Source organism: Mycteria americana, chromosome 2, assembly GCF_035582795.1.
Source record: "Mycteria americana isolate JAX WOST 10 ecotype Jacksonville Zoo and Gardens chromosome 2, USCA_MyAme_1.0, whole genome shotgun sequence".
Lineage (NCBI taxonomy): Eukaryota > Metazoa > Chordata > Aves > Ciconiiformes > Ciconiidae > Mycteria > Mycteria americana.
This window is the reverse complement of record NC_134366.1, coordinates 143,823,504-143,838,332: the sequence shown is the minus strand read 5'-3', so window position 1 is coordinate 143,838,332 and position 14,829 is coordinate 143,823,504. Positions and strand designations below refer to the sequence as shown.

At 40.7% G+C, this 14,829-nt stretch overlaps 1 protein-coding gene across 1 annotated transcript; it reads left to right on the top strand.

Moving 5' to 3' along the window:
- Positions 1 to 97: 97 nt before the first annotated feature.
- Positions 98 to 9,721, top strand: ZFAND1 (zinc finger AN1-type containing 1). Its single transcript, XM_075494866.1, has 8 exons — positions 98 to 241; positions 1,414 to 1,456; positions 3,410 to 3,449; positions 3,810 to 3,937; positions 4,023 to 4,114; positions 4,938 to 5,062; positions 8,924 to 9,079; positions 9,226 to 9,721. Exons 1-8 carry the CDS (start codon positions 187 to 189, stop codon positions 9,394 to 9,396), a joined length of 810 nt encoding a protein of 269 aa, XP_075350981.1. The 5' UTR covers positions 98 to 186; the 3' UTR covers positions 9,397 to 9,721.
- Positions 9,722 to 14,829: the final 5,108 nt, after the last annotated feature.

Sequence of the window (14,829 nt, the reverse complement as noted above, 5' to 3'; positions counted from 1 at the left end):
CAGCACCGCCGGCCACGCCCCGGGGCGTGGATTGCCGGCGCATCTGCCTCGCAGCCCCGCCCCGCTCCGCCCCTCCCCTCCCCGCGCCCCGCCCGGCGTGCCGTGTCCCCCAGTGGCCCGACAGCCCTTGCGCGCCCTGGTTCTGCAGCTTTTCCGGTCCCGCCGGCCGTTTGGGACGCGCGGAAAATGGCGGAGCTGGAGCTGGGGCAGCACTGCGGGGTGGCGGATTGTCGCCAGCTCGGTAAGGGAGGGCGCGGCGGGTCCCCGGCAGGCTCACGGAGACAGAGCCCGGCTTCCCGCCGGCCGCCGTTGGGCTGGGGGCGGTGGCCGGGCAGGGCCGGGAGCCGCGGCAGGGCCGAGAGCGGCGGTGAGGGGGCCGCGGGGTGGTGCCTCCCCCTCGGGGCGTCCTCCGTGCTGCTGCAGCCCTGCACGATCCATTGCCAGGGCCTGTCGTTTTAGTTATGTTACTAGGTGTTTAATCCCCTGCTTTGCTAAATGTTATTACCCAGTTCTTCCATTCTTCACCCCTGCTTGCCTTGAGTGATCTCAGGAATGATGTTAATGAAAATGTAACCTTTCAGAAAGAGGCAGCAAAAACACTTGTACGGAAAGGTTTCTGATGGGAGCACTCGGTCTAACAGATGAAGTGACTGAGATCTTTGTGACCTGAGCTGTGTAGTCCAGTTGCATGGTGGTCCATTAAGACCAAATCTGAAGGATGGAGAAATGGAGTAAGGGCCCGGAGGTGGGCATTTGCTGCCATTGGTGATGTGGCCGAGTTCAGCAGGCAGTGAAGTGATTTTATCTATAAGAATTGATGCAGTAGGTGGGGAATGTGCGCAGAGAATTAAGAAGTATGTGCCATTTAAATACACAAGGACAGTATGTGTGTTACGAAGGATAGAGAGGAAGGAGCAGGATCATCAGGACTGTCAAATGGAGGAGATATTGCCTTTCTGGAAGGGATAGCATGTCCTCTAGTTGGCAATCCATATAGTAAAAATGTAAATTGTCCAGTGTTCCAGCCATCAGTAAATAGTATACTGAGTGGTCTCGCAATAAATTCAATTTTTAGCATAACTGGTGAGTTTGATGGCTAGCCAAATGTTCTAGTTTCCAAGTTTGATACTGAAAAAAATTGAATTTAAAGCATAATTCCAACTTTTGGAATGTATCTAAGTAATTTACCTACTCGTATGTTTTTCAGTAATACTAACTAGAGGAGTTAACAGTGTAACTGTGTTACAAAAGCCACGTCTAGGTACTGTGTAGATGCAGTTGCTAAGTGTCCTTGTAAAGATACCTACCCCACGATACAGGTAAGAAAAAGTTAATCATGTAAAAATTAAGCTAGAAACTATTAGCAAAACAACAACAATGTTGTCTAACTGAGAACAAATCTCTTTGTTTCAGATTTTCTCCCCTTTGTATGTGATGGCTGTTCAGGTGTCTTTTGGTAAGTTCATAAAATATCTCAAGTTGGAAGGGACCCATAAGGATCATTGAGTCCAACTCCCTGCTCCTCGCAGGACTACCTAAAACTAAACCATATGACTGAGAGCACCATCCAGGTGCTCCTTGAACTCTGACAGGCTTGGTGCCGTGACCACTTCCCTGGGGAGCCTGTTCCAGTGACCGACCACCCTCTCAGTGAAGAACCTTTTCCTAATGTCCAATCTGAACTTCCCCTGATGCAGCTTCATTCCATTTCCTTGTGTCCTGTTGCTGGTCATGAGAGAGAGGAGATCAGCACCTCCTCCTCCGCTGCCCCCCTTGAGGAAGTTGTAGACTGTGATGAGGTCACCACCTCTCAGCCTTCTCTTCCTCAAGCTGAACAAACCAAGTGACCTCAGCCGCTCCTCGTAAGTCTTGCCCTCGAGGCCTTTTACCAACTTGGTCGCCCTCCTCTGGACACACTGTAATAGTTTGATGTCCTTCTTATATTGAGGTGCCCAAAACTGCACACAGTACTCGAGGTGGGGCTGCACCAGTGCGGTGTAGAGTGGGACAGTCACCTCCCTTGACCGGCTAGCTGTGCTGTGCTTGGTGCACCCCAGGACACTGTTGGCCCTTTTGGCTGCCAGGGCACCCTGTTGACTCCTATTCAACTTGCCGTCAACCCAAACTCCCAGCTCTCTGCGGGGCTGCTCTCCAGCCTCTTGTCCCCCAGTTTGTATGTATAACCAGGATTACCCCGTCCCAGGGGGAGAATCCAGTGCTTGCTCTTATTAAATTTCATAGGGTTGGTGACTGCTCAGCTCTTTAGTCTATCCAGATCTCTCTGTAAGGCCTCTCTACCCTCGAGGGAGTCCACAGCTCCTCCTAGTTGAGTATTGTTGGCAAACTTACTTAATGTACATTTGATTCCTGCATCCAGATCGTTTATAAAAACATTAAAGAGCACTGGCCCTTAAATTGAGCCCAGGGGAACCCCACTGGTGACTGGCTGCCAGCCTGATGTAACCCCATTTACTATAACCTTCTGAGCCTGACCTGTCAGCCAGTTGCTTGCTCAACGTATTATGGACTTGTCTAGCTGTGTGCTGGACATTTTATCCAGAAGAATACTGTGAGAGATAGTATCAAAAGCTTTCCTAAAATCCAAAACTACCACATCTGCTGGCTTCCCTAGGTCAACTAGATGGGTGACCTTGTAATGAAAGGAAATTAAGTTGGTTTTCCTATAAGATCTCAGTGTGGCAGTTGTGTAGACCTAGATGTTATATAAAACATTCTGTGGCTCAATTCGGGTACATTTAGTTAAAAATAATTGTTTAATTGAACTTGCCACTTTTTTCCCAAGCAGCTATTGTGGAGCTTTGAAATCAGTGGGATTATCTTTAGAATACAGGTAGATTATTTTGGAAGGCATCTAGCTACCCTGTTTTGTACTGATTTTTTTTTGGGGGGGGGGTGGTATTTTTTCTTGTAGAAAAAAAATTGAAGTTTCTTCCAAGGTTCAAATCAGGGCCTGCACTTTGATTTACACGTCTGATTAGCAGAGGGCAGCTGAGAGAAACTCAGATAGACTGAGGGCAGATTTCACTTTTAACATGTTAGAAGCCTTCAAGGGATTTCTGCTATTTGGAAGGTGATTCAAAATCCATTGAAACAGACAAACTCCAGTTGCTTTGAGCTGAATTCTTAAGCATGCTAATGTCCTTATTATCTTGTGGCATAAGTTCCAAGAGCTAAATGTTTTTCATAGTCAGGAAGAATATGATCAATCAGTTCAAGATGTGAAATGCATAGGTTAGAACAAATTTTGGAGAAGATTCATTATTTAATTGAAGTGTACCTGTGATAAAACTTGTCAGATCACTCTTTAAACACTTAAATGTTTTCACCTGCAGTTTTCTTTTCCTGAAATGTTGATGATGGTGTGATGTTTTCTTCTTTTGCCACAAAGCCTTCAGCACAGGAGCCGAGATGCTCATGGGTGTTCTGAGGTAATCTAATAATATATGACTACCTTAAAATTAAAATTCCATGCAATTTAACTGTCTATTTTTGGATTAGATATATACACATAGTGTATAAGTGCGAATTATTTAACTGAGAATGTGACAAGCTTAAAAAAATGAATCTACTCTTTTTCTGCCTGTCAGAAGTAAATTGAGTTTGAGTAGGATGATGGGTCTTTTTCTAACACTGAGCTAAACTTAACCATGACAGAAGTAGGACAGAATCGCTGGACTAGTTTTGCCCATAGAATGGAGAGCTAGCACAGTTCTTTCGGAAAGCTGGGGTGGTGACTTGTATCTGTAATATCTGTTTATTTACACAAAATATTTTGTTCTAATGCCTAGGTGAATGTAAGAAGCAATTCTGTGAAACCAGATCAGCACCGATCTTACCCATGCTCCTACAAGGACTGCAACGGAAAGGAGCTTTTGCCAGTTTTATGTCCCTACTGTGAAAAACATTTTTGTCTAAGGTGAGCGGAACAGAGTGTTTAAATATCAATACTCATTCATTAGTGTATGCAAAAGGTAATAAAAGTTTTACACTGTTGTTTACAGACACCGGCATCAATCAGACCATGAATGTGAGAAACTGGACACACCAAAACCTCGAATGGCTGCCACCCAGCAGCTAGTTAAACATATTATAGGCAAGTACAGTGGGATATATATTCTAAAATTTTCTTCAGAAGGCTATTTGAGCTTGCGACCTCCTCTGAGGGTGCAGGTTTGACCATATAAGAAGAAAGGATGGGGGTTCCTTGTTTAAATAGCCCTAAACTCACATGTCAGCATGAAATACTGTTCATCTAGACTGCGACAACAGTAGCATATGTCTATAAAGAGAATCTTTTAAAGTCTAAATAGGGCTCAGGTTTCTTTCAGAATTATTGCTTGCTCTCATTCTACAAGTACTATAATGTAATGGATTGTACCTAGCCATTATTATTTGCATATTAATTCATGTGCAAATAATGCAGTTGTATTGGGCGTGCATGCCAATGTGCTGGGATTATATCTACACAACCAAGATGGCAAAAAAATGTGAGTCTACAAGGTAATGTTTTGCAGCTTTTAAACAAGATCTAGGACAGGAAAGAGAATAAACAGCACTGCCTAACTGGACAGTGGGATTATGTGTAGAAAGGAGGACCTGAAACTGTTGTCATATGAATGCTGTGATGGCCACAGGTGTAGAAACTTAGGAATTTGCATCTATTCGGCTTTTGCGACCTGTGTTTATCTCATGATAGTGTTCACCTACTTTTCAATGTAAAGGAGTTCTGTTAGGACTGTAACAATTCCAAATATTCTTGAATAGGAGTACCTGATATCATGGCCTCAGGAGGACATGAAAGGGACATGAAAGTAATGGGAACCTTGGTGATATAATGAGGCCCAATAGGCTAGTTCCAAGATACGTTCAGGAGACAGTCTGAATCATCACACTAACAGGAATAATATTGTTTTCAGATTCTAAAAAAAGTGAGGAAGCAAAAAGCAAAAAATGTAAAGGAGCAAAAAACAGTGAGACAGCAGCAAAAGTGGCATTAATGAAACTGAAAATGCATGCGTGTGGTGACAAGTCCTTGCCTCAGGTGAGTCATGTTTGTTTTCAATAACTGAATTCTCAAAGGAAATGGGAAGTTTTCTAAATTTCTTGTTTTTCATTTAGTCCCCTCAGTTTGGTTTTGGATTTCTCAAGCCCACAATCATTTATACGTATATTTCAGCCTTGTATCCAAAAGCAATCTCACTGGTCTTATGTCTGTTATAGGGTCTCTGTGTGGAGTTTGGAGCAGTCAGGTCAAATTATTTTATAGCAGAAATGTATTTGCCTGCCATATGACTGTCATCCAACACTGCAGGGACAGACAGGTTCTTTTGGGGATCCTTGGTAGAATGATGACGGCACTGACTTGTAATTACAATTAAAACTTTATTATTTTAACAGAATTGGCTGATCAGCATAGCACAGAATTTTATGATCGGAGTAGCACAGGATTTTTATAATCAGAGTCAGTGCAGCACAATTTTGTAAGTAGCATAGCACAGAATTTTATAGCACATCTTAGTTTATGGTTCCTAATCACCTGGACCCTCTGCAGATCGGGTCAAATCTTAATACTTGGCTTGCAGTATCAATATCACAGTCATCATCTAGACTCAAAACATGTAAAAGAATACTAGTCACTCACTCAGTCCTCGGAGGAAGCAGACGACGGTGGAGGCGTCCCTGGCCACCAGGGGATCATGGGTTTTGCATTCCAGTAGCAGTTCTGGTCCAAGTCCCACTTAGGGCTTGTAACTGCTTGATTTTATGGACAGTGCTCTGTGTGCTGCTGCGCTTCCCTGTTCTGCGACAGGGTCATCACCACCAGCTTGGCCAGGTGCCTGGGACCTTCAAGGCCAGTAAGGAGGGGAGTAGTCAGCCTGGCACCCAGGGCCCTTGAGGCCGATAGGGAAGGGAGAAGAAGCCTGCCTGGTGCGTGGGACCTTCAGGGCCGTCAGGAGGACAGGACTAACACGTGACGAGCTCAGTCATAGAGGATGGCCATTTGCCATATAAAATGGCATTAGTTATGTTAACCATATTACCAGGGGTCAGGAGCAGGGGGTACCAGTCGCACATGGCAAACCTGTCTCAAAGGGATGCTTTTCATGCTGAATACTGAGAGGCTTCTGACACAGGACACAGCTTGCACAACTCTGTACCAGTCAGATTGAACCTGTTTCATACAAAACTGAGCTTTGTGTTCTGCAAAGCTCCCATCTTATTTCTGCTACTCAGATTTAATAGACATTTATTACATTTCTGCATGAGGTATGAAGGGCCTGAGGTCAGTTGTTCCTGCCTTTGGGTTGAAAAAGGGTTTTGACAGTTGCTTTATGTTTCTTTCAGCCTTTAATTTCTTTGATTCTTGAAGTATTTCACAGATTCCGTGTTGTTTTTCACTGCCGTGGCCAGTCAAACCTGGTGTTCAAGTCTTTTCCACAGATCAGGATTATCTTGGGTTTAGAAACAACTTGATTCTTTCATCTAGGGTTTCACTTTAGATCTGTACTTAGGCATCCTCTTAAAAGAACTGTATTTAAATTACTTTTCACCACATTGTTATGTTGGAGCACACCAAGTTTAGGCCTCTTATATTGATTTTATAATACTGAAAATATTCTATGTGATAGTCTTATTGTTAGGTCTTATCTTAGTAGGGTACATCTAATTATTGTTTTTAAAACAACTACAGCTATTCTATTACTGAGTCCTCTTATTAATTTCTTTTTTTATACTTTGTCATGCTTAGAAATTAGATAACTTTGCTTAGGCAGAAGTCATAATACAAAGACCTGCTTGTAGCATTTTTCACAGATAGTACCACTTCAGTAAATATGTGCTGGAGGGAAAGTGATCCATTTCAAAAATTGTGGAACATAATTTAAAAAATCCACCCTCAATATATATAAGAAAATTTTAAAGGTTGTGTCCTAATTCCAAAGCCAGTAAGCTCTAAAAAAGTGTAGCACAAATTACTGCATGCTAATTTCTCTTACTATTCATTTTCTCATTTGGATATTAATTGTTTAATCATCTAGAATAGCGATAATTCTAACACTGATAAATTAAGCCTGTTAACCTTCAGCACCTCTCTATTTAAATTGCTTCCTAGACTTCTTCTAGCCTTCTTCTGCCCAGCGTGTTCCAGTTTGATGACAGATTTTTTTAATATGAAGTTTCTGGAATGCCTCTTAGGCACATTATTTCTCTCAGCACTATACAGAGAAGATTGACACATTTTTCTTGGAGGTGCACAGCAAAAGGACAGGGGGCAATGGGCACAAGCTGCAACATGTGAAATTCCAATTAGATAATAGGAAGAAAAATCACAGTGAGGGTGATCAGACTGTGGAACAAGCTGCTCTGAAAATTTGTGGAATCTGCATCTTTGGGATGTTCGAAACTTGATTGAATCTGACTTGGAGCAACCTGATCTACCTTTATAGTTAGGTCCAGCTTTAAAGTTCCCCCTGCTTTGAGCATGGTTTTGGACCACGTGACACCAGAGGTTCTTCCTGACCTTTCTTATTCTATGATGAGGAAAATCAGGCTATCTTAGAAATATCTTTTCTCTGGCCTCTTTGTTCAGATTAGCTTTCTGCAGATGATTGCTTCTTTTGGTGTCAGACCTGATATGAGTCTGGGACTGACCAGCTCAAAACAGGAGGGCCACAGGGCCATGCTGTTGGTTATTGTATCTCTGACTGACCAGTGTTTTCTTGGATATGGCACAGAAATTCCAGGAGGCATATCCCATAGTTAGGGATGCAACAGTAGAATGAGGTGGTTTGTGAATTAAGTTCCAGTGAACTGTGCGAGACTGTCTCATCATCCTTGGAACTGGAGGAGCAACTGTGGGAAGGTGCCAGGGCATTGATAGCAGTTGAATGATGTTAGCGTGTGTCCATAATAGGATGGCTGTTGTATTAGCTGTTTTACAAGTTGTGGTCATTTACATTTTAGCAAGATTGAGGTCCTGCTTCCCTTGTGCCTTTGTAATATTCCTGGATGTTAAAGATTTTCTTGTGTGTGGAGAGCACTCAAGTTTTGAGGAGAATGCACAGGTTGAAATTCAGACTCAGTTTTATGAACATAGCTGGTAGTTCCATATTTTTCTAGGGAAGGCATAAATAAATCCTTTAAAAAGAAGACTTCTGTCTTGTTTGATAGTGTCTGGCTCGGACTCAGCAAGGGCGGTCTTAACTGACGAATATACCAGTCATGCTTGCTCTGTGTCTTCTGTTGAATGTCAAGCAGAAATAAACCTGAAGAAGGGATTGTCCCAATCCCATTCAAAATCTCTCCTTCATAGGTTACTCTTGAAATTTCTTAAACAAATGTTTCAGTCTAGTAGATATTGAAAGAGCGTTTAGTACATAAAAGGAGGAAAAACAGGATAAAGGATTAGCTGGCCATGACTGGAATGTTGGATTGTGAAGCAGGCATTTCTAGTATGGTGAATTTTTCTGTTTTAACTGCCTTTGCATTCCAATTTGAGACATTTGACTGCTGCCAAAAGCCAGCACTGCTTATTTAAACATACCTTTTTCTCCCCAGAGCAGTCATTATTGTCTAGTAAACCCAGGGCAGAAACCTTTTCATGTCTGTCTATATATAAACAGTCTAGCTGTGGGACTCTGGCAAAAGATGTTCTCTCCACCTTTGTGAACTTACTGTCCATTATATATGTGCCTGCAGCTGGAGGGGATTGGACTTGATGATCTCAGTCATTTATATTCTGCCGTAAAATGGGGCCTTGATCCTGATGGAATAGAACAAGTTTCAGTTGGTAATTTTTGGGTTGAAGTTTAAGTTTTTTACTGAAAAACTATTAGATGTGTATGACTGGAATTGTGTGTTTCTTTTGTGAATAATTTTTTGGTGTTTTTTCATGTTTTTCTAGACAGAAAGAATCTACTTTCAAGTATTTTTACCAAAGGGGAACAAAGAGAAAAGCAAGCCCATGTTCTTTTGCAGTAAGTGGAGTATTGGCAGAGTAGTAGATTTTGCAGCTTCCTTAGCAAGCCTTAAAAATGACAACAACAGATCAACATCCCAGGTAAATCAGTAATAATAACAAACATTTTCCAGAGTGTTGGGCTTTGATGTTGGGTTTTTTTACCCTTTTTGTCCCTCCCCCACCCCACTTCTTGCATCTCAGAAAGGCAAATCTTGATGTTAATTTCTGTGCTATTTGTCTTACAGAAATTGAGATTATGCCATACTGCATCTGGAGAAGCCTTGCCATTTGAGCACACATTGGAAACATGGCTATCTGACAAAGACTATCCATTGTACAATGGTGGAAATATAATTTTGGAGTATCTTGATAATAATGTTCTATTTATAGAAGATACAGAGTCGTACATTAGTTAATCAGTAAATCATCACAAACAAAAAAAAAAAATCAAAGATTTTTTCGGAAGTGTGGTATTCAAACCAAGTCCAGTTTTCTTTTAAAATCACTGGTATGCCAAAATCTGTCCTCAGTTGTAAAGACACAGTTCCCATCAATTTCTCAATTGCTTTACTGACAGAAATATGTCCTGAAAGGAAAATTAGTTATTATAATAACTAATATTACAGATACTCACTTTCTAGAATAAATTCTTGCTTTATTTAGTTTTATAATGTCAATAATGTTTTCTTAAATTTTATATTTATTTTTGTGTAAATGATGGGAAAAGTATGTATTAAAATCAACAAATAATGAAAATATGAACTTCCAGTGTGTCAGTTCTCTGAAGGAAAGAAACACATTACACTATTGCCGCATCTTTTCTACATCTACAAGAACAGATTTCATTTAGTTTGGAGTCCAGCACTGTCCATGCCCCAGGTCCACATTTTCTTCTCTCCTTATAATAGCATAACAATGTTTAGAAGGAAAGCTTTCTGAAGCAAAAAGTAAATTCACACAGATGTCTGTCTTGTGTTTGTAAATCTCAGCATCATTGTGTGATTACATGGGGGATAAAAAGAGAACTTGAAATTATCCTTTTCTAATTCTTGTGTAAAAGAGGAAGAAATACAATACAAGTAGAAGCATAGCATTCAACAGCTTGCAGTTTCATCCTGGTGTTTCTGACCTTAGGTGAATCTCTATTGTTTCCTCTTCAGCAGTCTGCGAGATGGACTTACTCAGTTTTAAAGCAGTTGTTTACAGTGATTGTGCATAAGTATGACCTATAGAATTAATGGCTTTCTCAATTGTCAGTGCCTTGAAATTGTTTGGTGCTCATTAGGAAGATTGTTCAGAACATCAGTAGTTGATGTACTCTAGTTTTTGGATCTCTTGGTGGATTTCAAAGCTGGATTGTAAATTCAAAGCGAACATAGCAAGGAAGAACCACAAGATTATTCTTATCACAGTTTATAGCTGTTTTGAATTACTGACACATGAAAACATGTAATGTTTCACAGAAATATTGGGGCCAGCACTTTCCTAACCCTAAGTTCTGATATATAACCAAGGAGCCTTTCTTCATCTTTCTTGAATGGGCCTGTTACAGCCTAAACTCATTCTGCAGCAGCCTTGAGCCTGTCTTTATTTAAGCTAGAGGAGTAGAACCCTTTCAAGACTAATCCCTCCAATTTGCTTTCATCTATTTACAATTATTCAGCCAGTGTTCTCCAATTGGGAGGGGCGGGAAAGGCAATCCTACAATGACAGAACAGACAGTGTATGAACGGGTGTAAACAGAGCAGTGGGAAGCACAAGCCTAAGCTCCATTTGCAAAGCTGTAGTGTGTTTCTGCCACTCTGTGGTGCTGTGCAGTGTGAATTAACTACTAAGGCAAACCTCTTAATCGCATACTAAATAGGCTAGCAAGATTTTCAGCTGCAATCAGCTGCAGCATGTAAGGTGTGATCCATTGCTACTGAAATGACCAAATGGCTTGTGATTAGGGCACAGTATTCAGACAGAGGGGGAGAAATCTCTGTCTCCCACAGCCTGACTCACTGCTAGATCAGCGTGACTCACCTTTCAGCAAGTCTGAAAAGAGAAGAGCTACCTTTCTTTTTCAGACACGAGGCACTTTCTTTCAGCCAACTATCTTCATGTGCTGTTCTCATGTTCACAAGGATGTTCCAGCTTGTATGTGCACCGTGACTAAATGTACTCTGTAATGCCTGGAGGTGTAACTGGGCCACAGGGAGTCTGAATGTCTACGTTGTTCAAAAATGTCAATATGATGCATTTCAGGGACATCGTCTTGCCATTGCTTGTACAGAAGTGGGGAGAAACTCTATGGGGAGGCCAGAGGACATAAGGCTAAGGAATATTGCTAGTCCTGGGAGAAATGGAGTTTTGCTCCAGAGAGCTGACACGAGGCAGAGAGGTGTACTCAGACCTGCAAGTGGTCACCTGGGCATTCACAAATCTGGATTTGGCGTTTTGGCTCATACGGTTACCATGTTCACTAACTGAGAAAAACTGTCCAGGTTTTTCTCTAGTATGTGCTTACCTAAAGGGAACCAATGACTGGCTATAATGACAGATTCTGGTTCATTTGTACCAGTTTGAAAACAAACAGCCATGCACGACATACCCATTCCAGGCACAGCTGCAATTAAAAAAAAATACCACAACGTAAGAGGAGTCTGCCTAGCACCTTTTTGAAAGGTACTCTCCATTGGCAGAACAGTAATGCGGTCTTGTTGCAGTGGCTGTGAAGTATTGTGGTTTTCGGTACTACCAAGTAGTATACCTTTGTAACAATTTAGGAATATCTGTAGGATTATTATATATTGATTGGACTTGCATAAAAACCAAAAACATCTCAGTAAGTCACTTAATTGTTCTTATTTTGCTTCACAGTACTTTTTACTGTAGTTTTAACGTGACTTAGGTATTGATAAATTATTTTACTGGATGTGGTGGGGATGTCACAAAAAGGAGGGTGCTTCTGGTTTCCGTGAAGGAAAGGGTCTTCAGTGGCTGAATATTTTGGAAATCTTTGTTTCCTGGCAGCGGGAAGTATACACACATTTCTCCACTTTCCCCGCATATCTCTCCAGCTATTTGTCATCTCCCTTTCCAGCGCAAGAGGAACAGTTTCTTTTTCCCTTGTTACTTCTTTTTGTCCCTTTCCTCCGCAATTCTCTGTTCACCTTTCTTTGCATCTTAGGCTGCTGTGGTAAGGAATATGCAGTAAGAGGCCAACCATCATTGTGGGACGAGTCAGGGAAGAGCCCCAAACTCACTCCCCTTGCTGTTGTTACCAAAGCCAGTGGAAAATGCTGCTACAGAACAGGGTCAAATTTTTTTCAGCAGAAAATCCTCATTCTCTCCTTATCCCCTTCCTTCTGCCCCTGATTTTTCTACCCTAGCAGTTGCAGGCGAAATAATTAAAATAACATTTGCTGTGGATAGAGAAAAGATAGACTTGAGATGCAGAAAAATCTTTGGGGAGATCTCAAAGGTTTTACCAGGAAGGTTGCTTTCATCAATCACCAGTTACTGCTAAGGGCTAGCAGCCTGTAAATGACAGTACAAATATGGCAAGTCACAGTTGATAAGACTCCAAAAAGTTTTCACATTCACTTTCATCTTATTCCAGGAATATGTCTGGGACTGTATATAGAAGCTCATTCCACTTAGTTTTCAGAAACTGAGAAGCAAAACCAAACTAAGCTAGTCTGACAGATAAATAATTGAGGAGAGGTGAAAACTCTGTCCTAATCATATATTTTAGGAACAAAAGCAGAAACTTTCCCAGAGCTTCAGTATCTTACCTACACTAGAATTGCTCACATTTTAGCTGTTTAGACTCTAGCATATCTTTACTTAGCATATACAATTTTTTGTTTTTCTAAAGCTTATTATCTTAGCACATTTTCATAGGGAAAGTTAAACAACTGGATTTGAAAAAAAAAAACCAAAACACTTTGGAGGGGACATTTGACATTGGAAACCACTGTTAATTTTACAGGCTTGTGTTTAAAAGTTGCTGAACTTCTTCAAACTGTTTCACTTCAAAGTTAATAAATAAAATGTTAAACTCACTTCTAGTAGATGCAAAGAAAATGTATGCAAAGTTACTTAACTGAGGAGTTTGTCAAAAGAAATACTTAATGATTTTATAATAAACAGTACTTTCAGCTGAACTATTAAAATAGGTGAATATCAAGCTTTTTGGTTGTTATATCTGTATAGTAATTTTAGAGAATGCACAAGATCAAGGCTTTGCAAACATTTTACCACTGAGAATGCTCTTGGTAGCAGCTCCTGGCCTTGTTCCAGTTCAAATCCTGCTACAAAATTGCCTGGCATATATTTGTGATATACATAAAACAGTTTGGAAAGGGTTATATTAACATCAAGAGCTCAGTTTTACTTGGGTATGTGACCTGTTAGATCAGCTGGGCAATGCTGTAGCAAACAAGAAATAATACATCACACTAAGAAAGCAGGCAGTAATCTCTCATACTTTTATTTTCATCAGTTTCCTTTTGTGTGTCTGTTTTAGAAAAGTATGTGCCCTGGAGTGTGATCGGTCTGGTTTGAAGACTTTTATCAATAGATGACCTCTGTTCATCTTGCTTATAAGTTGTCACATAAAAATACACCTCCTTGCAGATCAGTTCTCCTCAAAGTAGCCTCTTAACATGAAATACAGAATTTCCTTTCAGCTGGAATGGAAATTGTGGTTTGGATTAGGGAAATTCTTACACTTACCAGGAGAGAATTTCAGACGTTTCTCTTTGTTTAACTTCTGCTGATTTTAGGAGCAATGCAGAATTTGAAATCCCCTTATAGAGCCTGTAAAACAGTTGCTGTAATGTTAAGTATATTATTAACCATGTCAAAGAAGCCACTTTCCATAATTCTGGTGCAGTCCAGTATAGCTTGTACTGAGGCATATTTGGCAGCTTGCCTCCACAAAAACTGAATCAGAGCCAAAGTGCCTCTTTCAATTGGCTGTATGCTTTTAGTATAACCCTGTAAAGAATGACTTGCAAAATAATTAATAAAAACATACTTTATCATCTCTGCAGTTCTTTAATGACTGTGAATACTTTAAAAAACAGGCTTATATGACTACTGCTGTTTACAAAATGGGAAGGAGGAAACATGAAAAGGCACAGTGACTTGCCCCATACAGCAGCACCGCCAGGAATGGAAACCATACCTTCACTGATGTGGAAAGGACAAAACTACCCCCGTTTGGCCTTGAACAAGTGCCTAGTTGTGGGCTGAACTGGCACTGGGGAAATGGGGTAAGGTTGCTTCTTTTGGTGATGTAGGCATTTTATGATCATTTTAAGTCATAAAGCAAACTACAACCCTTGCCTGTTTACAGTAGATTGTCATTTTACGTATCACAGTAAATTACATCAGTTGCAATTTGTGAACACAAGACAACACCTCAGTGTTTTACCTTTACTTAATGAAAGACAGTAAGGTTAAAAAAACACAGAAAAACAATGACACTGGTATCACTCAGTCTTGGAAAGCTTTTTTTCTTCTGTATAACTTTAATTACAGTAATCTTGAAAATGCATTATTGAACTGCAAATTGTTTTCAAAAATCTTGGTTTGAAAGCTAGGGAGTTTTCTGGAAAATAAGTTTACTGTGTATTTTTAAAATATCAGTTGTCTCTGGTTACTGATTTGGTATTTAGCAGAACTGTCAGTAGGAGGGGCTAGTGAGGGGGTCAAGGCAGCTGTTTCACAGGTGTTGAGAGTTTTTGGGGAAAAAAATCAAGACGTTAATGGAGAAGAACCACACCTATAAGAAACTTGCTCGTTTTACTGTTTTTAAGCACTGTAACCTGAATTGATTAAACGCCGTTTTACTTCGA